General features: G+C 34.7%; 1 protein-coding gene and 2 pseudogenes across 1 annotated transcript; all 3 read left to right on the top strand.

Moving 5' to 3' along the window:
• Positions 1-24066, top strand: part of LOC143690615 (52 kDa repressor of the inhibitor of the protein kinase pseudogene) — a 427237-nt pseudogene that overhangs the window by 215000 nt on the left and 188171 nt on the right.
• On the top strand, positions 6866-7801 carry LOC143642482 (olfactory receptor 6C2-like). The gene has a single exon (XM_077110945.1). It carries the CDS (start codon positions 6866-6868, stop codon positions 7799-7801), a length of 936 nt encoding a protein of 311 aa, XP_076967060.1.
• LOC143642487 (large ribosomal subunit protein eL21 pseudogene) lies at positions 15812-16347 on the top strand (annotated as a pseudogene).

Raw genomic sequence — 24066 nt, 5'->3', positions numbered from 1 at the left:
ATTATCCTTATTGGTGCTCAATTTGTGTTATATGGGTACTAAGCTTTTTAAAGTCCTTTTTACAAAACATTAGTTGTCTTTCACATCTCCCTGATTATTTGGTATGAAAAATAATCCAGACCTTTTTACGCAAGTGTGGTAGACAGAATAAAGCCAACCAAAGATGACCAAGACCTAATATTCAGAATCTGTGTATATGTGATTTTAAAGCACAAAAGAAACTTATAAATGTGCATAAGTTAAGGATTTTGAGATGATTATCCTGAATTATCAAGGTGGGCCAACGCACTTACAAAGGTCTTCCAAAGGGAAAGATGGAGTAGGAATGTAAGGGACTAGTGTGATGACATAAAGCAAGTTCAGAGTATTGTAGGGCCACTAGCCAAAGAATGCTTGCAGCCTCTGGAGGCTGGAAAAGGCAAGGAAACAGATTCTTCCTTCTGAGAAAGTTATAGACACAAACTCAGCAGTTATTTCCCAGCCCTCTCTTATGCCCTGTCTCCTTTCTATTGTGTGCAAATGTCTCAGTCTGTTCCATTTCACATCCCTGAGGAATGTTAGGTCTAATGAAAAAGATTGAATTTACTTTGAAACAGATTTGGTAACAACCAGCTCCAGGTGCTTATCAGGACAGGAACTCTCAGTGGCAGGACCCCCTCACCCCCCAGCTATATGGATAATCAACTCTCATACAGTATGTGGGGTGTGAGGCCCTGCCATCCAGTGACCCTGACCCAAGCATTGGCCTCACAAGGAAACCAGCCATGATGAGATCTCTTCCCTAGCTATTTTGTTTTTTCCTTCCATGCTGCATATGTAATAAAATAGTCATTTGGGAAAAGTTTCTATTGTGCCTGAAGACCGTGTTCCCACAAGGCATTGTGTGGCAACTTGTTCCACACTCCCTCTAGGGCCTCTATAGAGTGACAATCCATGCCAAATTTCTCCCATAATTTCTCCCTGAAAGTAACTTTGTTTGTGGTAATTTGTTACAGTACTGGGAAACAAATATTTCCTGGCACAATCCTAGGATCATCTATTTCTCCAAGTGATCTCATTCTTTTAATTGGAAATATCATTTGAACAACACAAAATAGCAGCCTAGATGTACCTGTTGTTCTTGGATGATCATCATTTCTAGGAAATTTCAGCGGGTAAATACATAATTTATAAATTATAATTGTATATGAAATTATATTATATAAAAATATAATTTTATTAAATAAAATGGGAATTCACAGTGTTGCTTACAATTCAAACTCAAGACCTCAGGAATTTTCCTTTTCTTGTTTCAGATCAATATTTAATTAACAATTAATTGAATTTTATCTGTCTACTTCTGTGCATTAACGACTGAGGGCATGTTGCTAGTGATACATACCATTAAAGGGAAAAATCATTTGAATCGAAATCTGATAACTAGTATTTACTTTGGTGAGGGTTCAGATGGGACATATAGATCTTTATTTTTGGCCCATTCAGAAAAGTCAGGTCTATTTACATACTTCTTTCCAGGACCTCCTTGTCACCATTCTTTAATCACGGTCCTTGTAAGTCCCTGGCCATCTACCCAAACAACTGGCTACAACCCATGTATTCATTCACATCTGATCAATTCTCCTTCAAGCCAAAAGGTGCCCTGCCTGAAGCTTTCCCCTCTGGGGTGATTTTCTCTCACCACTGACCTTCAGGCACATCCAAGAAACAGGCCATAGATCCACATTTGTCCACTTTCCCGTGGTGTCATCATATTGCAAACAACCGCTTATAAACCATGCTGAATTTTCCTTCCTCAGTCAAACGATCATAGAGAATTACCCAAGGAACTATCGCTACAGGTTGGACTAGAGAAGATAATGTGGCAAGAGCAGGAGCCCTTGGCATGTGGTCCAGTTCTTTACATAACTTATTTGTAACTCCAGTGCCTGCTTAAGCCCATTCTTTTATATGTCATTTCTATTTGATAATGGAGGGCTGCTGTACATTCTCAGCTCTATGGCTTGCTGAGTCAGATGACAGTTCATGATGGGAAGCTATGTTCTCAGGGTATCTTGAGGCCCAAAGTTGAGGCCCATAAGTGTTCAGTCTCAGTATACTAAGACCTGGTAGCAAGCCAAAAGTTGCTTTTCAAACAGTGAATAGATGTCTAGAGAGAATGTAGGGCTTTCCTTCTAAAATCCTTATAGTGTGGGCTGGTATTCAATTATGGGAGCATGCAAATTTTCCAAGCGATTTATATGTGTACCAATTAATCTGACAATATGCCATAGTACATTTGTGTTAGGAAACTTCTTGAATGCTTTTAATAATTATGATAAATGAAAAAGGGATGAAAATGATTTGTTGGTCATAAGTAAATTCTTTGATAACCATACAAATATATTTTTTAAAGGTGAAAATGGGAAAGAACATAAATTTACAATAAATTTTGGTATACACTGATACTACTTTAATACAGTGGACCAAGTTTAAATGGGATAAAAATGAAGTGCATTGATAATTATTGAAAAAATAGATTTATATATATCTAAAGTTAAAATAACATCTAACAAGCTATATATCTCAATATACAAGTTTTTTTTTGGTTTAATATTCATGCATTTGTAAATATTACATGCGATGTATATGTAAATACTTTCAGGAAGAAAATATAGAAGTATATGCTCAAAAATAATAGTATTTATTGCCATTTAAAAATTATTTTCCTTCTTTCGGCATGCATACTTCTGCATTTGTTCATCTGATCAATTGTCATAGCTATATATACTTTATTCATTTTATTAAAAATTGATAAAGGAGAGAAAGTAAAAGTAAGATATTTAATTACCTACCTATTAGAAATTATTAAAGTAAAAAGTCTATGATTTTTAAATTAGATTCTTATTTTTTTCCTACCTTGCTCTAGTAAATGTTTTGGTTGTTTTTCCTGTCTCTAAAGGCCATGTCCCCACTGTTATTGTGCTAAGTTTGATTTTTTTTTCCCCAAAGTTCATTACACAAATGATTTGTTATTAATTTTTGAACCTGGGTCACCAAGGATCTTTTGTTTATTAACTTGGGTGTGGACTTGGCAAATAAATGATATGCCAAGCTTGATATTGCCAAACTCTCTCTCTGAGCGAGGAGAGGTCAGAAAACCAACTGTTCCAAAGCTAGAAGGAGGTCCTTGACAATAACTTCATGCATTGACTGAAGATAGAAAATACAGCTCACTGATGGCTGCTGTAAGTGTTCACATGGATTGAAATGGAAGGGACCAGAGATGTTTATGAATGGTTTCAATACGACATTCATTTTCAAATTCCTAACTCCAATTTGTTTCAATTAAATAACTCTTTGGGGAAGCTATGATTATTGACACAAGTGTCAGTATGATAAATTATTTTGTTTGGGTTATATTCTCTTTTGAAAGAATGAATAATATTTGTGTCTGGTAAATGAGTTTCTCTTGACTGTATAAAACTGAAATGTGAATGATAATATGGCTATTTAGGAAATGCCAGGTTTATGGCCTATTTTATTATTCTTAGACTGTATTCATTGACATGAGAATTTTATGCAGTAATAAGTAGATGTTCATCAGAAGGTAATATAACTTGAGAGATATTAAGGTGCAATATGGCCCTCTAATAAAAACAAAATGGACACTGGCTCATGTCACATCATCTCATTAGAAATCAAAATTTTATAATCTCCCATTGTAATACAAATAGTAATCAACAATAATAACTGATATCAATTCTTTTGAAACAGTTGATTTTTAATGTCAGATTTCTCCTATAGTTATACTGTTAATGATTGCAAAAATACGAATTTTTAGAACTGAAAACTATTGAAAGTCAGCAAGTCTGCATTAGTTACATGAGGAAAGCACTGGTATCTGTATTTCAAGAAAAAGTAAATTCAGGGAGGGAAGTGAGCTGCAGAAATGGACCTTTATGCATCTCCAGATGGTCTGTTACAAAAGACAGGGGTTGGCCTACATCACAAGAGTGCATCCCAACTCTCAGATAAATCATGAGGAAGTCCATGCCCTTTCTCTACATGGTGACTGAATTCATGGGACTTAACCCTGGAAAATGGACACATGACCAGAGCTGACCATAATGCCACTTCAGCAGGGAGGAAATATTTTAAAGCAATATAATGGTTGAGTATTGAAGCATGTACCCCATAAAATATACCCAAGTCTTATTTAGAGTTCCTGTTGTTGTAAACCCATTTGTAAATAAGACCTCCGGTGGTGTCATTATCAATTAAATGTGTACTTATTTGTGAATAGGATCTGCAAGGACTTAATTAGATAAGACCATGTTGAACTAAGGTGGGTCTAAGTCTTTATCACTGGAGTCCTTACAAAGTAGAGAAATTTAAGACACAATAAGTCAGAAGAAACCAAAGAATAACAAGTTGCCATGTGACAGAGGCAGAGATGCAAGCCAAGGAACAGCAATGATTAAGGCAAGCCAGCACCAGAACACTTACAGTCTCCAGGAGAAAGCACAGCCTGTGAAAACCTGATTTCAGACTTCTAGCCTCCAAAACCATGAGCCAATAAATTCCAGTTGTTAATTCAACTCATTGTGTGTTGTTTGTCATAGCAGCCTGGAAGAATAGGACAATAGTAAAGCTTTTCCCAAAATAAAGGAATTGGAGGCTTCTAGAAAATATGCAGCAGTATTTCCTTTTTGAGCGGCAGTAATGTGTGGATTGTTGATGTAATATTTACTTTGTGTTCTCTGAGAAAATAAAATCTATCATGAAGATATTAATATCAATTTAGAATTTCAAAGTCCCTTAATTCTGGTTTTATATCTCATCAAGGACGCATAGAAAAGGCAAAAGCAGCAGGGATGAAACTATTCCTCTTGGCAAGTGATCAAAGAAGAGAAACCAAATATCACTTTTGGCAGGAACAGAAGGAATGAATAGAATCAGAACAGTTCATCTTTGTGATAAATATCACTTCACTTTAATATTTTCTTCAGAAATAAAAGTAGTCAAAATGTTAGACTCAGATACAACAAATTGAATAATTAAATTCCCTAACCCCACAGTTTATTGGGTACATCCTAAAATTAAATAATGTGACTCTATATGGAAATTTTTATTCCTTTTTTTCCAGTAATTTTTTCTTAGGTATTGTACATATGTCTGAAACTGTGTAAGTTATGGATGTTTTACCTTTAGTCCTAAGACAGGAGTAAGAATTGCTTCCTATGAAGTTCTTCCACTCAATATATCAGAAGTACATCAAGTTCCCAAAAGAACACATGTTTAAAATAAAAAAGCAATGACTAAATTTTTTTGCATCCCAAATAGAACGTGGTTTGGATGCATCGATAAGTAATAAACAGAGAGTATCAGGGGACAGATTTTTTGAGAGAGATAATCCTTGGAAAGTGATGAGTTCAATAACTTTACAAACCTATTAGTTAGATTATTTTAATAAAAAGCATGCAGAGGAAAAAGATGGGGGTGTGGAATTTTCATATTTGACGTATATGTGACTATATATGTGAGATACTGAAAAGCAACAATGTGAGCTTAAGCAAATAGGAGTTCAAGAAAATGAAAGTGTATTTATTCATTGAGTTGAAGGGATCTAGAAGAGGAGAATATGAAAAGTAAATGTAACAGAGATCAACAAGGAAAAGGACAATGCAGAAATCAGAAATTTAAAATGTGAGAGGAAAAATGTGTGAGGTGTTTTGCGACAAAATGTTTGGTGAAATGTACACATTGCATGTACATGTGTTCTACAATTTTGGAGCAAAAATCAATAAACTTTGGCAGTAACTGTTCCATTAAAATGGTGGAGAAAAATGTGCTTATAATTAGGCAAAGAATGAATGGTGACAAGCAAAAGGAAATTACCCATCAGGTCAGTGAAAAAGTTAATTCACAAATATCAGACGTTATGAGAGAGACACTTTTCTAAGTTCTATATGTACTAACTAGTTTAATCTTTAAACAATAATGTATGAAATATAATTATTTTTATATTTGAGATGGTATAAGGAAATGACACTGCAGGCAAGCAGAGCTCAGTAATGAGATTAGTACTATACATCTGGTCTTTTTGCACTTGGTGACATTGATATCAGTTTGCTGGTGTTTCAGTGTTATTTAAGAAATGGAAAACATAAAACAATTTTGATTGTGACATAAAACCCTGTGCATATCTCATTCAATGTAACTTAACATTCTATCAAATAAATTTCTCATTAAAACTCTCCCCAAATTCGGCATATCCTCAGTATTGTTCATAACATTTGATGGCATTACTTGAGGAAGAAATGAGAAAGGGTAAGTAGAAAGTTGCTAATGGAGAAAATGCAAACTTTAGAATGTGCCATAATGCAAAAATCAAAATCAAAAGCATAGGATATGAAGACACTCTATAGGGAGGCCCAAACTATTCGTCATATATTTGAAATTTCTTACTAACCAAACAACAAAGAAAGACATTAAATTGTTGAAGAAGTTTAAGATTTGGCTTTAAGATTCAGCTGCAGTTAACAGTCCAAAAAAACTATATGGATAATTCCAATCTGATGTGCAGATAACCAAGGAATAAAAAGTGGTAAAATGAAAGAATTCCTAAAGTGTTGGAGTGTGAGATGGATAAATTAATTTGATTTGTTAAAAAATATTCCATGATATTTCCAAAATATGCAGTTATGTGAACTATGCTTCTGCTCTAATGACTCTGCTTAAAATGAAGCTTTTAAACCTTGCATGTGAAATCGTTGGCTTAGTGTGTAGTGCCATTAATTGTTGCAAAGTGATATTAGTCCCTCTCTCCTCATATCAAATATCTTTGAACTATAAATGCAGATTGAATAGAAGTCAGGATTTACTGATGAGTAACCACACAGTAACAACATTTATCCTGCTGGGACTGACTGATAACCCACAACTGAAGGTTCTGATTTTCATCTTTCTGTTTCTCACCTACATATTGAGTGTAACCGGGAACCTGACAATCATCTCCCTCACCTTCATGGATTCAAACCTTAAAACTGCCATGTACTTTTTCCTACAAAATTTCTCCTTCTTAGAAATCTCATTTACATCTGCTTGTATTCCCAGATATTTGTACAACTTATCAACTGGTGACAAGACCATCACATATAATGATTGTGCCATCCAAATTTTTTTCACGGACCTCTTTGCTGTTACAGAATTTTTTCTACTTGCCACCATGTCCTATGACCGATATGTAGCCATCTGCAAACCCCTACATTATGTGACCATCATGAACAGCAGGGTCTGTAGGAGATTCATCCTTGGTTCCTGGCTGGCTGGCTTGTTGATTATACTCCCACCACTTGGCATGGGTGTAACTCTGGAATTCTGTGACTCTAATGTCATTGACCATTTTGCCTGTGATGGATACCCCCTTCTAAAGATTTCATGCTCAGACACATGGCTCATAGAGCAGGTGGTCATAATCTGTGCTGTGTTGACCTTTATCATGACCCTTGTATGTGTGCTTCTATCCTACATGTACATCATCAAAACCATTCTAGGATTCCCTTCTGCCCAGCAAAGGAAAAAAGCATTTTCTACCTGCTTTTCCCATATGACCGTGGTCTCCATCACCTATGGCAGCTGCATCTTCATCTATGTCAAACCTTCAGCAAAGGAATCAGTGGCTGTTAATAAGGGTGTGACAGTGTTAACTTCTTCCATTGCTCCTATGCTGAACCCCTTCATTTACACCCTGAGGAACAAGCAAGTTAAACAAGCCTTTAATGATGCAATAAAAAAAATTGCATTGTTTGTAAAGAAATAGTGGAAGGTGCTAATATAGAGGAATCAATTTTTCACAAAAATCATTAGACCCTTAGAGATATCTTTAAAATTTTATTTCTTTCTTCTTGGCAAGAAAGCTTTATCAGGATTACATTACCTAGTAAGAGAATATAACACATTTTCAGGAAACAAAAATGGCTTCATTTTTAATTAAGCCTTAATAAAACTCTTAATAAAACTAAATAAACAAAATCAATTAGTTCATTTTAATAAATGTTCTAGATTGAACAAATTGCATATTGCCTAATCCAATTCCAGGTTTTGAGAAACATTTGGATTCTTGGCTTTTTTTTTATGTTCCTTTATTTTTTAGTTTAACAAAAAAAAAACAGGAGGATGAATTTTCTTGAGACAGTGATTTAATATTTAAGATTAGTTCTCAATCGTGAAGCAATAATACTGTTAACAATGTTCCTCCTGGCATTGTGATGGTATAGATTGTAGCAGCTGCCACTTAGAAAATCACTAGACACCTATTACTCCTCATATTTGTAAAAGAATTTATGGATATGTTTTATCTAACCTTTACTAATAGCTATATTGAGGTTCAGGGGAGTTAATGCTAGTTAAGAGGTAAGGTGAGGACGCAATTGCACTTTTATCAGAATCCACAGCCTGAGATTTTACAGCATGTGACATTCCAGTGACACACATTTTACAAATGTTAAAGTTTATGATTACTTAATTATTAGTTATGATTAAGAAGTTACAGTATAATTCATTCATGAAAACAGAGAAATTACCAAAAATATAGTATACCATTTTAATATAAGCCCTCACATGTAGAAAGAATGGTAAGATATTTATTTTATTTGAATATACTTTTTATTTAATGCTGTATTTACAAAAATAGAATTTGCACTTTAACATAAAGCAAAGAAGAGCACAAAGATTTGTTCAAGGAAGTGATGTCAAAAGCGTAAGTACCCACTCCTCAGAAGTAGCTATAAGTGGAAATACCTATTAAAATTGCTATACAGCTTGAACACATGAACATTAATCATAAGTATACACTTTCCCAGGGAAGACCCAAAGAAATCAAAACAGGATTTAAAAAGCCACTGTCTTTTAGCAATTCATTTTAATAGATGAAAGATCCATAGAAAATATTGGACTGCCCATAGCCACTGACATTCCTTCAATCAAGCCTTAACTATATGCTCTGCCCTAATGAATCCTCGAGGATGATTTTTGAAATAGGCTCCTTTCATCAATATGATCTAGGTTCTTGATCACAGGTTCATTCTGGCTTTTGATTTTCACACACTGAGGGTTTTATTTTAATTATTTTTTTTCCAATTTCTCAAATATTATTCACTGACACCATTGTTACCCATATTCCTAGGCTGACAAAAGCTCTTTGTTGATATTTGTAATGGTTATCTTTACCAAAATAATGCTTTGTTCAGCAGGATTAATTGTTTAGAAATTAAATTATTAAATGAACACATTTACATTGATCACTCTGATCTGAAACCTTCCTGAATAAAGGCTAGGACAAAAAGATTCACAACTATTTAACACACTATGAACAAAAGAAAGTCAGCCACCTTGAAAGAGAAAATAATAAGGGCCCCCTTAAAGGAAATCTTAATGTGAGGTCTCTGATAGGCCCTGTCCCTGGCCCTTCATTCGCAGCCCATTAAATCTTGCTATGGAGATACTGATCAAATCCTGCGTAGAGTTCTAAAAACTCATGTGTTTTGAAACAGCTACCATAATTTATTTATCAACATGATGAAGAAACATATTTTTTGATACTTTTAAGAAATATGTGGGTCAATGGAGGAGTGACATTGAGTCTCTCCATTGAAAACATAAAAGTCATCAAACAAAATTATTAAAGATAGTGTGTTAATTGTTCCAAACTCTGCAAGTTATTCAGACCAGCTCAACTATGACTGAGCTGTTATAATATCTACCCCTTAGTACCTATAGCACAGTATGTGATTATATAATTATGTCTCTCTGGGACAATCCACTCACATGTAGTAGGCTCAGTAATGGCCCCCTAAAATTGTCCTAATCCCTTGAACCTAACTCCTATGATTATGTTACCTTAAATGACAAAATGGACTTGGCAGATGTGGTAAAGCTATGGATCTTAAAATGAAGAGATTACCAGGCAAGCCCACTGTAATAAAAGGGATTCTTAAAGGGGGAGGAAAGAGGGTCAAGTCAGCAGTAGGAATGTGATAATGGAAGCAAGAGGTTGCAGAGATGCCAGGAAGGGACCATGAAACAAGGAATATAAGTGGGCTCTAGAAACTGAAAAAGGCAAGGGCACAGATACTTAAAAGTCCAGAAAGATGCAGCCTATCCAACCTCTTGATTTCATACATATAATTTCTAGAACTTACAGATTTCCACAATTTAAGAGAATAAAATTGCACTGTTTCAACTAAGTTTGTGGTAATTTTTTGCTGCAGTAAGTGAAAAAAAGGTAATACATCTGAAAAAAATAGTATTTCTGCAAAACAGACGTGCAAACACATGAAGGTGGAATTCTGTGAGTAAAGAAAGATGATATTCAATACAAGCACAATAAAGGTGATAAAAATCCCGGAGAAGGATTGGCAAATGGAATCCTTTATCTAGGACAGTCAGAGGGAATAACATGCACTTAAGCTAGAATGATGAGAAGGTCATTCTATATTCCCCCAACATGGATACCCTAATGTAACAAACCAATAATTGAACCTCACTTCAACACCTTCCACACAATTACCAAATGACTTTTTAGAACCCATACAGTCATACTCCTGAGGAATTCTTTAAAGAATTGGAAAAAATGAAAATATCTGATGCAATAAAAAAAAAAGTTGTCATTGTTCTAATAGAAGTCTGGGCACAAAGCAAAAGACCTAAATAGCAGAGAGCTATGCTTGCTGCTAAAGAATTCTCAGACGATCTATTGATATTCTGACAGGACTTGCTAAATTTTTATACCAAGTTTTTGAAGACAACAAAGGCAATATATAATTCATATATTGCCTATGGAAGTCTATGTGAATTTCAGGAATTTCTCTAATTAGTCAAGATTAATCCCTGGAATAAATTTCACTTCATATCCTAGTTAAGCATCACGTTCATGGAAATCGTTGACAGTCATTGCAAATACTTAACTTAGTTTTTCAAGATATCATTTACAGGACATTGGTTGGTTCACATTAGAATGCTCTCAACATTGCAATTGCCTAATCCATATCTTTCCAACCTTCCTTGATCTCTAGTAATCTAAAAGTCCTGAAAATTGACATTACAATTCCCAAATTATTTGTCTCAATATCCACTATACCCTAAATATACCAATCTTAAAACCATGGAGAAAGCTAATATACAATTGATAAGAAAAGAAATGTAATGTATTTTAGCTCTCCTAAAATATGACCCAGAAATCATCCACTATAACATTATCATGACTGCAGCAACAGATTTTACTTTTTTTTTTTTTTTATATGGCCAGGCACCAAGAATCAAAACTGGGTCTCAGGCACAGCAGGCGAGAATTTTGCCACTGAGTCATAATCGCATTGCCCAACAGATAGTATAGGCTACATACCCATCTTATCTATGCTAAAGAGAATTGCAGCAAAGCACCTGGGCTAAACTTTGATCTGCTTTCTATCTTTATTTGTGGACACTAGTTGCTCATCATTAAAAAAGAAAGAAAGATTCTTCAGGTTGGGAGGTATAGGATTTCTGATCAGAGTGGAGGGAGATTTCTGGTCATCCTAATTATTTAATTCAGAAAATCCCTTAAAAGTAGGGTTACTATAGGCCTGGGCTATAATAAATGTTTTAAACCCACATATAAAGACTTCACACAAGTCTCAAAAATATCAAACAGATACACAAATGAATTATTTAGAAACCTGAAAAAAAAGCTGTCATTAAAGAAATGTGCATTCACTATTTTCTACATAGCCTCAAAAATGACTTAATATGGAAGGAAGCAAGGTAATGTGACATTCAGTTAATGGAAGACAGTCAACAGGAAACAATGATGACATGACTCAGATTTGAAAATAATAAAACTGTTCACTAAATATTGGTACACATATATTTTAAAAACATAAATTATAACATTGTCATAATATGTAAACATTTGGAAAAAAACAGCCAAAATTGGAAACCATCCATTTAAAAAAATGGAATTTCTAGCTTAAAATATGTAATACATAAAGTAAACTATTCAAAGAAAATTAGATAGCATAAGAGTCAGTGTACCTCAAAAATAGATCAATAGAAACCTCTCCTTGTTCTTTGCATTCAACAGGAGAAAAGCATGGGAAGGATTCATACTCTGAAGCACCAAGATGAACCAAAAGCACTGACACTTTGATTTCAGATTTCTGGCCTGTAGAAATATAGGATAAATTCCCATTGTTTTATGCTGTCAAATTCGTAGTAATGTGTTATAAATCCTGGAAAGCTAATATATTATCCATGGATAATTTCCATCCATAAATTTCACTCTATTATGGTTGGTTGGATTGAGAAGGTAAAGGGATCTGTATGGAGGTTAGAGAAAAGTGTTACACAGTATCTTACAGAAGCCAATGTCTGTGAACCCTGTACAATTCAGGAAACCCCAACCAGCCATGGGCCATTGAGAAGCTAAAAACCCCTCTGAGTACATTGTAAGAGTAAGATTTACCCTGCAGCTTGAGGGCCATGAAAAGCAAAAGCTATGGCCATCTGGGCCCAGACTCTCAGTTTTGGCAGCAACAAGCATGGTTCTAGACTGCTAATATACTTCAGTCAGGAATCCCTTTACCTAGTCTCCAAATATCCTCAAGATGTCCAAGAGACCTAAAAATATCCTTATATTAATGCTCAGTATATTTTGTTTATATATTCTGTGTCTGTCCTTGGGCTATGCACTTTAAATGGATTATCCTATTTTATATTCTCAATGAGCCTGCAGATAGATATTAATTTTATCTTCATTTTAAAAATTGAAACTGAGACTGGAATTCTGTTTGATATTTCATTTAATCTAAAGTACATTAGTCCAGGTGCTTTACTTTATACAAGTAAGGTTTTCCTCAAACATTTAAGAAGTTAAGAGAAATGTTCTCCAACCAATTATTAATTAGTATACCAGTAAATGAAAAAATATACCTACTTGATTAACAACAATTAATAGGCAAAAAAAGTTTCAATTTGGCCTTTCATAAGAAATATTGTTCTTGCTATAGAATGAAAATAATTATTCAGCAAAATATTTATTATGTACTAAAAGAGTCAAGAGAACATTCCTGAGAATGGATTATGATGGTGCTATATTTGAGTTGGGGTCAAACAAAATACTGAATAAGGAAGAGATTATTTATACTGGGCAACTCTTAGGTAGCTTACATTTGATATCCTGGCAAGGATACCTAGAGCCAGTCCTAAATGCACTACTTGTATAGCTCCTTAAGCTTGGACAAATTTAAACCTATAGTAAATGAGATGGAGATGCAAGAACAGCTTTGGCAGTGTTTATAAGTGGTTCAAAAGGATAAAAAGAATGAATTTATTACTTTAATCTTCAGTGACTACCACTTCTGTAAAAACTGTGGAAACTCTCTTCATAAAAATAGGCAATGTGTTATTCCAAAGAGGACCAGAATTATTAGGAACCTAATAGTAGCTGTTCTTTGTACACCATGAATTTTGGTAGGGGATCCTGCTAGATATCAGTGACAAGATCAAGAATAGCAAACAACAAAAAACAAAATTCAACTGTCAAGGGCAAGGTGTGTCTCATTTTCCAGCAAAGTTGGAATGGTATCCCTGTGACCCCAAATAACAGGTCTTTGGCAACATCTAATAGAATAAATGTGAGATAGATGGGCAGAAAAATAAGATGTTCCTGGATCTGTAATATCTAAAGAATTCAAGCAGAAGACTAGCCACTCCAATGGAATATCACACGCCCTTACTAAGTTTACAAACCTGTACCAGTTCCTAGTTTTTAGACACATTAACTGAAGGACAAGCAATATTCTCTTCAAGAAGAACCATGAAATACACAGAAAATAGAAAAAAAGTGATTCACCTTTAGAAATACTGCAGTAAGGAGATTCGTGGACCCATCCATCCAAAGAAATATTGAAAAAACTTAGCAAAAACTGTCAGATTCAACTTTGTGAGAACTCTGGAAAGTAGTAAAAGGTTACAGCAATCAAAAGAGAACAGTGAGTCGAGAAAATGATGGCTAAAACATGGGAAAAACTTTATGGAATTTTAACTTACTCTTGCCTTACTCACCTCTCTGGTGGGGTGGTAGCCTTAAAGAAGGCTGCCTGAATTCTCAGGATGGGTACCTGATTCCAGAGGCAGCAGAGAAGATCTTGGTCTCAAATAATTTTATTAATCTATTTTGACTTATTTTGCGGGTCCCTGAGGATTGACACCAAACTTGATTTACCAAACTTGAAACTCTCTGAACACAGAAAAATGATTAATCATTGGGGCATACCTTGAGAACATTGAAAGGCAAATAGACAAGATGCTGCTGATAGAGACAAGAAATAACTGTTAGGTAGACATGGTGAAAGTTGGGGAGGAAAATCTGGGGAAAGATTTACTTTGGGGAATTGCAGCTTCTAAAGTTTCTGTGTTAGGGGTTACACCATGGTTCAGTAGTAGAATGCACACCTTTCATGCGGGAGACTGGGGTTCAATTCCCAGACCATGCAAACAACAACAACAAAAAAGGTTTCTGTGTTTAATGGAGGATATAGAAAGCCAGACACATGCCCAGGGCAGGACACAAGCTTATAAAAATCTGAGAAGACCCTGTGCTTTCACCTCTAGCTGATCTCTAGACTTATTGCAAGCACTAAGTGTAGGAAATGATACAGAGTTGTAATCAGAATGGGTAGGAATTGAACAAGAGCCTCAAAATAGAGCCAATCTGCAAAGACCAGCAGGGTACTTTTTCTTTTCTTTTGTTATTGAAAATGCCACCATCCATTTCAGGTAATTTCTGGAAACTCAAAAGATGGCAAAAAGCTAAAGGAAGACACTTCAGAGAACACTCATCACAATAAGTTCTCTTTTAAACATATTTTTTAAGTCCTAAATAAAAAAGCAACTAACAACCCAAAGCACACATAACATCAAAGTCTAGAGAAGAAGGAAGAATCTGATTTGCACAGTGATCACATTATAATATTCAAAATGTCAAGTTTTCAACCAGTAAAGAAGAAATAGAAAATGACTCTGAAGAAGACCAGATATTGGACTTATAAAATAAATCAATTATCTTAAACATGCTCAGGAGCTAAAGGAAACAATGGGCAGAGAACTAAAGGAAACCAGCATAATTGTCCATAAACAAATAGAGAATATCAACAGAGATCAATATTACTATAAGAAATTAAAGAAAAATTCTCTTCCATAAAATGTACAATAATTAATAAAAAATTCACTAGAGGAGTTCAACAGCAGATTAGAGCAGGCAGAAAAAGAATCAGTTAACTTGAAGATAGATTCATTGAAACAATACAGTCCAAGGAGCAGAAGAAAAGGAATGAAGACAAATGAACTGAACCTGTGAGGTCTGTGGGACACCATCAACCTTACCTAAATTTGCACAATAGGAACCCAGAAGGGATAATAGAGAGAGAAAAGGGGGAAGAAATAATATTTAAAGAAATAACAGTCAACTTGATAGAAAACATGAATCTCCACATCCAAAATGCTCAATGAATCTCAAGTAGGATAACTACAAAGAGATCCATATATGGATATGTTATGGTCATATTGTTGAAAACCAAAGATAAAGTTTTTAAAATAGCAAGAGAAGAGTGACTCATCACACACAAGGGATCCTCAATCAACAACAATAACAAGTTATTTATCATCAAAACCTATTGCCAGAGGTAGGGAGCTGGCATGTTTAATGTGCCAAAAAAAAAAAAAAACCTGTTAAACAAGAACTCCATAATTGGCAAAGCTATCCTTCAAAAATGAAAGAGATCTTTCGGCCGGAACTGCCATCTTGCAGTGATTTGCCAAAATGACGAACACAAAGGGGAAGAGGAGAGGCACCCACTATATGTTTTCTAGGCCTTTCAGAAAACATGGAGTTGTTCCTCTGGCCACATACATGTGAATCTACAAGAAAGGCGATATTGTAGATATCAAGGGAATGGGTACTGTTCAAAAAGGAATGCCCCACAAATGTTACCATGGCAAAACTGGAAGGGTCTATAATGTTACCCAGCATGCTGCTGGTATTGTTGTAAACAAACAAGTGAAGGGCAAGATTCTTGCCAAGAGAATTAATGTGCATATTGAGCATATTAAGCACTCTTAAAGCCGAGATAGCTTCCTGAAGCGTGTAAAGGAAAATGATCAGAAAAAAAAAGGAAGCCAAAGAGAAGGGTACCTGTGTTCAACTGAAGCGCCAGCCTGCTCCACCCAGAGAAGCACACTTTGTGAGAACCAATGGAAAGGAGCCTGAGCTTCTGGAGCCTATTCCCTGTGAATTCATGGCATAAGAGGTGTAAAAAAAATAAAACACTTGTGGATTGTAAAAAAAAAAAAAAAAAAAAAAAAAAAAATGAAAGAGATCATGATGCCTACTATGCTTATTTTAAAGAAGAAATTACAAGAAAAGCCAGTAAATATCTTCAAGCAATTGAAAATGAGAACACAACATATCAAAACTTATGGATGCAATGAAAGCAGTGCTCAGAGGAAAATTTATTGACTTAAATGCCTATATTAAAAAAGAAGAAAGAGGTAAAATTGAGGAATTAACTGTGCATCTGGAGAAATGAGTGAACAGAACCCAAAGTGAACAAAAGGAAAGAAATAGCAAATATTAGAGATGAAATTGAAAACATGAAAACAATAGAGCAAATCAAGAAAAACCGAAGTAGGTTCTTGAGAAAAATAAATAAAATTGAGGAACCCTTAGTTGCAGTGACAAAGAAAAAAAGAGAGAGGATGTAAATAAATAAAACCAGAAATCAGAGAGGGGAAATTACTACTGACTCTGCAGAAATGAAAGGGATCATAAAATGATACTATCAGTAACTGTAATGCCAACAATTAAGACAACTTAGAGGAAATGGACGGCTTCCTAACAAAACAAGTGAACAAAAGGTAGGCAAGAAAAATAAATGAAAAGCATCCAAATTGGAAAGGAAGAACTAAAACTGTTTATAGATGACATGATCCTACATATATATATATATATATATATATATATATATATATATATATATATATATATATATGTCCCAAAAGCTCTACAACAAAGCTACTAGAACCAATGAGTGAGCTCAACAAAGAGGCAGTCTGCTGGTTTGAAACCATTACGTACTCCAGAAAATCCATGTTCTTGTAGTCCAATCTTGTAGTCCAATGTAGTCTTATTGTGGGTGGGGCATTTTGATTAAGTTGCTTCCATGGAGATGTGACCCACCCAATTCAAAGTGACTCTTAGACTTTTTGCTGGAATCCTCTGTGAAGAGAACAAAAGGCAGAAACTGTAGAGATCAGAACCAACACTTGGAGAGAGAAGATAATCCAAGAGATCCTTAGCTAAGAAATGAAATTCAGTGTTCATCCTGGTGATGCTGAAGGGACTAACAAATGTTTAGTGAAGGAAAATGCCCCAGGAGAAGATAGAAGGACCCACAGGAGCTAATAAAGTCATTATGTAAACCAACCCAGGAAAGAAGGGCCAGCAGACATCACCATGTGCCTTCCCATGTAACTGAGAAACCATGGGCATAATTAGCCTTTCTTGAGTGATAGTATCCTCTAGTTGATGCCTTAATTTGGACATTTTCATAACCTCAGACCTATAAATTTGGAATCTAATAAATCCCCTTTGTAAAAGCCAATCCATTTCTGGTATATTGCATTCTGGCAGTGTTAGCAAACTGAAACAGGTAGGCTATAAGATCAACATGCAAAAAGCAGTAGAGTTTCTATCCACTAGTCATGGGCAATTTTAGGAGAAAATCAAGAAAAAATCCACTTATAATACTAATGAAAAGAATAAAATACCTAAGAATAAACTTAATCAAGGACAAGAATGACCTATACACAGAAAACTATAAACCATTGATAAAAGAAATCAATTAATCCTAAATAAATGGAAGGACATATCATATTCATGGGTTGAAAGAATAAACATAGATAAGGTGTCAATTCTCTCCAAAATAGATTCAATGCTATCTATTTCGTCAAGTCCAAATCCTAATAACTCAGTTTTCAGAAATAGAAAAACCAATAACCAATTTATTTTGAAGGTCAGAGTGCCCCCAGATAGCTAATGACATCTTGAGAAAGAAAGGTGAAGTTGGTGGTCTCACACTTCCTGATTTTAAAGCATATTAAAAATCTACGGTTGTCAAAACACCATGATACTGACATAAGGTTAGATACACCATCCAATGGAATTGAATTAGGAGTTCAGAAAGAGACTCTCTCTCCTCTTCAGACAATTGATTTTTGACAAGGTGGCCAAGTCCACTCAACTGGACAGAACAGCCTCTCCAAAAATGATTCTGGAAGAACTGGATATCCATAGCCAACAAAATGAAAGAGGATCCTTACCTCACACATTATGCAAAAATTAACTCAAAGCAAATCAAAGACCTAAACATTAGAGCTAAGACCACAAAACTCTTAGAAGAAAATGTAGGAAAATATTTTAAATATCTGTAATAAGAGGTAGTTTCCTATACCTTACAACCAAAGTTCAAAGCAATGAAGGAAGCTACATAGTTAATGTGAATATACCAAGAGTCTTTGATAGTACATTTGAGGTGGATTAGTGTGGAATAAAGTCACAGTGAGATGCCCCTTCACACACTAGAATGGCTGTAATAATAACAGTGATTTTAAAATTGGAAAATAGGTAGCTTTAGTGAAGATGTAGAGGAATTGTAATTCTTTTACTTTGGTGTTGGAGCTATAAAATGGTGTAGCCTCTGTGAAGCAAAAGTTTAGCAGTTCCTCAAAAAGTTAGACATAGAATTGCCATAAAACCCAGCAAATCCACTCCAAGCTTTGTTTTGAAAAGAATCTAAAACTGGTATTTAAATACTTGTACATGAGCATTTGTAGAATCCCTATACATTCACAGTAGCCAAAGGTGCAAACAACCCGAATCTCCATTAGTGAATAAACAAAATGTGCTCTATCATTACAATGGATCCAGTTATATAAATTTGAGCTATACAAAAGAAGAAAGTAATGATACATGCTACAACATATAAAAATATATGTATGTCAAAAAAGTTGAAGCCAGGCATAAATGATCATATATATTATGGCTCCATTTATATGAACTATTCAGAATAATTAAGTCAGAGAGTAATAAAGAAGATTATTGGTTGCTGGAGACTAAAGGAGGGATGATTGAGAAGTAGCTGCTTACCAGCTGTGGGACTCCATGGGGATGATAAATGTGTGGTAGGATGAGATAGAGATGATAGCTGTACTACATTTCAAAGGTACAAGTATGACTGAATTGTACATTCTAAAATAATTATTATATAAATTACACCTTAATTTTTAGAAATCACTTCCAAATATCAATTGCCATAAAATATATTTTTAATTGAAAGTATTTTTGACAAATTAGTAATTTGGATGAATGGGCAAGTTGACTGCATTTGTGATGTAAAATTTAGACAAATTCAGCTTGGCAAATATATTGTAATTATATTGTCTTATACAATTATGAATGATATGGCACTCTAAAATGCATATCTGTGCTAAGACAAGACACTATTTCATAAAATCAAGTTAGTGTAAAGATTATCCCATTTATTCTTATAAAAATCACAATCTGCATCAATCAGAAGCAAATTCATATAAACCAAGCCATATTTGTGATGTCATTTCTATTTTTAAATAGATCAGATTCTTATACAGTTTCATAACAACTTCAAGGTGTGGCACCTTGCTTCTGATTTTATTAAATTCCATTTAAGCATTAAAAAGTAGGAGAGAGGACATGGCAACATAAGACAGCTCCTGAAAACCTATCTTCAGAGGTTCAGTGAAAAAAGGGACAAAACCCACTTGTTTAGAACTTTAGAGAAAGAAAAAACTGGAGAAAGATCCCACAAATGCTGAATTGAAGAAAGAGAAAAATATTACATTGGAAACTTCTGTCCCAGACTGGCTGGTTCTCTCCCCTCCTCTTCAGTCAGTCCCAAGCAGCTCAGGAAGTTCCCTGAGGCAGTGGCCAGTATCCCTCCATTCTCCCACCAGGGATACAAACTATACAATCTCTGACAGCAGTGACACAGATCCCCACATATATGCAGAAACAGACATCCAAATCTACAAGGACCCGCAGCAGGACTCAAGCTACTGGGGAGGGTGTGATACAAAAGGACAGTAAGGAAGAGCTTTCAAACGGAGGAATAAGGAAGGAAGTGAAGAATCTTTCCCCAAAGCAGCAAATAGCCAGACAGAAACTGTCTGAATCAACTGTTTGTGGACCTAGGGGGCAGGGTTGGACATTTCAAGGCCTAGGTCAGTGAGGGATGAAGAGCCTGAGAAAACACAGAGACTAATTCCACCTATGGGTCCTGGTGCCTATCCCACCCTGTTGGGGGAAACAGCAGTTGATGGCCTGGTACTTGCCTGGGGGAAGGCTGCAGGCTGGAGTGGCTGTGGGAATCCTCCACTGCAAGAACAGGGGGGATATAGACATTAGAAACGATGGAGAAAAATGGGGGAAAAAATGATCAGGGTTTCAGGGAAATGATTGACAACATGACGTGAAGCAAAATATGTATCATGGGTGTCCAAGAAAGAGAAGAGAAAGGAAAGGGCCAGGAAGCGTATTTGAAGACATAGTGGCTGAAAATTTCTCAGCCCTTATAAAAGCACAATATACTCCAAACAGAATAAATCTGAATAGACCCATTCCAGCATACGTTTTAATCAGACAGCCAAATGCAAAAGCAAAGAAAATTCTGAAAACAATAAGAGAAAAGTAATTCATCACATACAAGGGAAGCCAAATAAGACTTAGTGCTGATTTCTCATCATTCACCATGAAATAGTGGTATGAAATTGTCAGCCAAAAATTCTCTATCCAGTAAAGTTGTTCTTCAAAAATGAAGGAAATATTAAAAATATTCACAGAAAAACAGAAGCTGAAAGAGTTCACTAATAACAGAGTTCTATCAAATGAGAAGAAAAGAGGGTCTGCCAAGTGAAAAGATAAGACAGGAGAGAAAGGACTGGAAGAGTGTAAATAATTGAAGAGTATTACTAAGGGTAAATAAAAGGGAAAAAAAAGAAATATATATCTGAAATATAAAAACAAAGGATGTGCCTACTCATGCAAAAAAAAAAAAAAGGATAAGATAGTTGAAGTAAGAACAGACTTCACAGTAGTAACTTTAAGTGATAGTGGTTTAAACTTCCCAGTCAAAAGACATAGATTGGCAGTATGGATTTAAAAATGTGATCCACCTATATGCTTATAAGAAACTCAATTTGGACCTAAAAATACAATTAGGTTGAAAGTGAAAGAATGGAATAATGTGTTTCACACAGGAAGTAAACGAATAACAAAAAAGCTGGGTTAGCTATACTAATATCAGACAAAATAGACCTTAAATACAAAAAAATAATGTTATAAGAGATAAAGATCACTGTATATTAATGTAAGGTCCAATTCACCAAGAATAAATAGTAATCATAAATATTTATGGTCCTAATAAAGGTGCCCCAAACTACATATGACAAATACTGGCAAAACTGAAGGGAGTCATAGACAACTCTACCTTGGTAGTGAGAGTCTTCAATACACCACTTTCTCCAAAAGACAGAACACCTAAACAGATTATCAATAAACAGAGACCCTAAAAATGTAATAAATGAGCTAGACCTAACAGACTTATATAGAACATTGCACCCCAAAATAGTGGTATATACATTCTTCTTAACTGCTCATGGAAAATTATCCAAGATAGACTATATTTTGGGTCACAAAAAGGTCTTAATAGATTAAAATATTTGAAATTATACAAAGCACTTTCTCTGATCATAATTGAATGAAGTTGTAAATCAATAACAAATGTAGAACTGGAAAATACAAAAATATCTGGAGGTTAAATAACATGCTCTTAAATGAACAGTGAGCAGATAAGAAATTACAAGAGAAATCAGAAAATATTATGAGATGAATGAAAATGAGAACACAACATGAGATGCAATGAGCCAGTGCTGAGTAGGAATATATAGCCCTAAATGCCTATATTAAAAGGGAAGAAAAAGCTAAAATCAATGATCTAACTGAACAACAGGAGAAAATGGAGAAATACTAGATAACCAATCCCAAAGCAAGCAGAAGGAGATAAATAACAAGAATTGGCGAGAAATTAATGAAAAGGAAAACAACAACAACAACAAAAATAGAAGAATCAATAAAACCAAAAATCGGTTCTTTGAAAAGATTAATAAAATTGACAAACTCTTAGCTAGAATAACAAAGACCAAATGAGAGAAGGTGCAAATAAATAAAATCATGGGGAGGCATTACATGGACCCTGAAGAAATAAAAATGACTATAAGAGGTTACTATGAACAACTGTGTTTCAACAAACTAAACAACTTAGATGAAATTGACAGCTTCCTAGAAAAATATGAACAGCCTACACTGACTCAAGAATAAATGAAGACCTCAAAAAACCAACCACAATAAAGAGATTCAACCTGTAACCAAAAACTTCCCAAGAAAGAAAAGCCCAGAACCAGATGGCTTCAAGGTAAATTTTATCAAGCATTCCAAGAAGAATTAATACCATTACTGCTTAAAATATTCTCAAAAACTTGAAGAGGAGGGAACACTGACTCATCCTATAAAGTTAACATCACCATAATACTAAAGCAAGATAAAGATACCACAAGGAAAGAAAACCTCAGACAAATCTCTCTAATGAATATAGATGCAAAAATCATCAACAAAATACTTGCATACAAATCCATAAGTATATTAAAAGAAGTATACCCCATGACCAAGTGAGTTTTATTCCAGATATACAAGAGTGGTTCAACACAACAAAATCAATTAATGTAAGACACCACATTAACAAGCCTAAAGGAAAAACCACATGATCGTCTCTACTGATGCAGAAAATACATGAGACAACATTCAGCTGTCTTTTCATATAAAAACACTTCAAAAGGTAGGAATCAAAGGAAACTTCCTCAACACAATAAAGGGCATATATGAAAAATCCACAGCAAACATCATACTCAATGGTGAAAGAATGAAACTTTCCTCTAGCAGTTAGCAAGGAATCCTGCTATCACCACTGCTGCTCAACATTGTGCTAGGAGAGTTAGCTAGAGCAACTGGGTGAGAAAAAGAAAAAAAAGGCATACAAGTTGAAAAGGAAGCAGTAAAACTGTCACTACTTGCAGATGACATGATCCTACATTTAATCCTAAGGAAATGACAAAAAAAGTTATTTAAGCCAATAAACATGTTCAGCACAGTGGTAGGATACAAAATCAATATGCAAAAGTCAATGGTGTTTCTATACACTAGTAATTAGCTATGTGAGGAGGTAATGAAGAAAAAATTCTATTTACAGTGGCAACTAAAAGAATCAAATATCTAGGGATAAACTTAACAAAGAGTGTAAAGGACTTGTACACAGAGAAACACAAAACATTGCCAAAAGAAATCAAAGGAAACCTAAATAGAAATTGATTCTATGTTCCTGAATTTGAAGGCTAAATGTTGTTAAGATGCCAAATTGATCTGCAGATTCAATGCAATACCAATCAAAAGTCCAACAGACTAAAATTATTAATTTTATTTGCTAGGGTAAAGGGACTGGAAGAGCCAAAAACATCTTGAAAAAAAAAGATTGAATTTCAGGAGGCTTCATGCTTCCTGACTTCAGAGCATGTTATAAAGTCACAATGATCAAAACAGCATTGTACTGGCGTAAAGATAGACATAACAATCAATGGAATTGAATAGAGAATTCATAAATAGACCTCAGATCTACAGTTAATTGATTTTTGGAAAGGTTCCCAAGTCCATTCAATTGAAAAAAGAACAGTCTCTTTACTATATGGTGTTAGAAGAACTGGGTATCCACAACAGAAAGAATGAGAATGGATCCCCATCTCACATCTTATACAAAAATTAAATTGTATCAAAGACCTTAATATAAGAGCCAATACCATGAATCTCTTAGAAGAAAATGTATTGAAACATGTTCAAGATCTAATGATAGT

This window comes from Tamandua tetradactyla, chromosome 7, assembly GCF_023851605.1.
Source record: "Tamandua tetradactyla isolate mTamTet1 chromosome 7, mTamTet1.pri, whole genome shotgun sequence".
NCBI classification, from domain to species: domain Eukaryota; kingdom Metazoa; phylum Chordata; class Mammalia; order Pilosa; family Myrmecophagidae; genus Tamandua; species Tamandua tetradactyla.
The sequence above is the reverse complement of the archived record's forward strand: the minus strand, read 5'-3'. Positions and strand labels throughout refer to the sequence as shown.

Excerpts from the sequence above, each read along its gene's own strand:
- LOC143642482 (XM_077110945.1), top strand. The coding sequence starts at position 6,866 with ATGAGTAACCACACAGTAACAACATTTATCCTGCTGGGACTGACTGAT.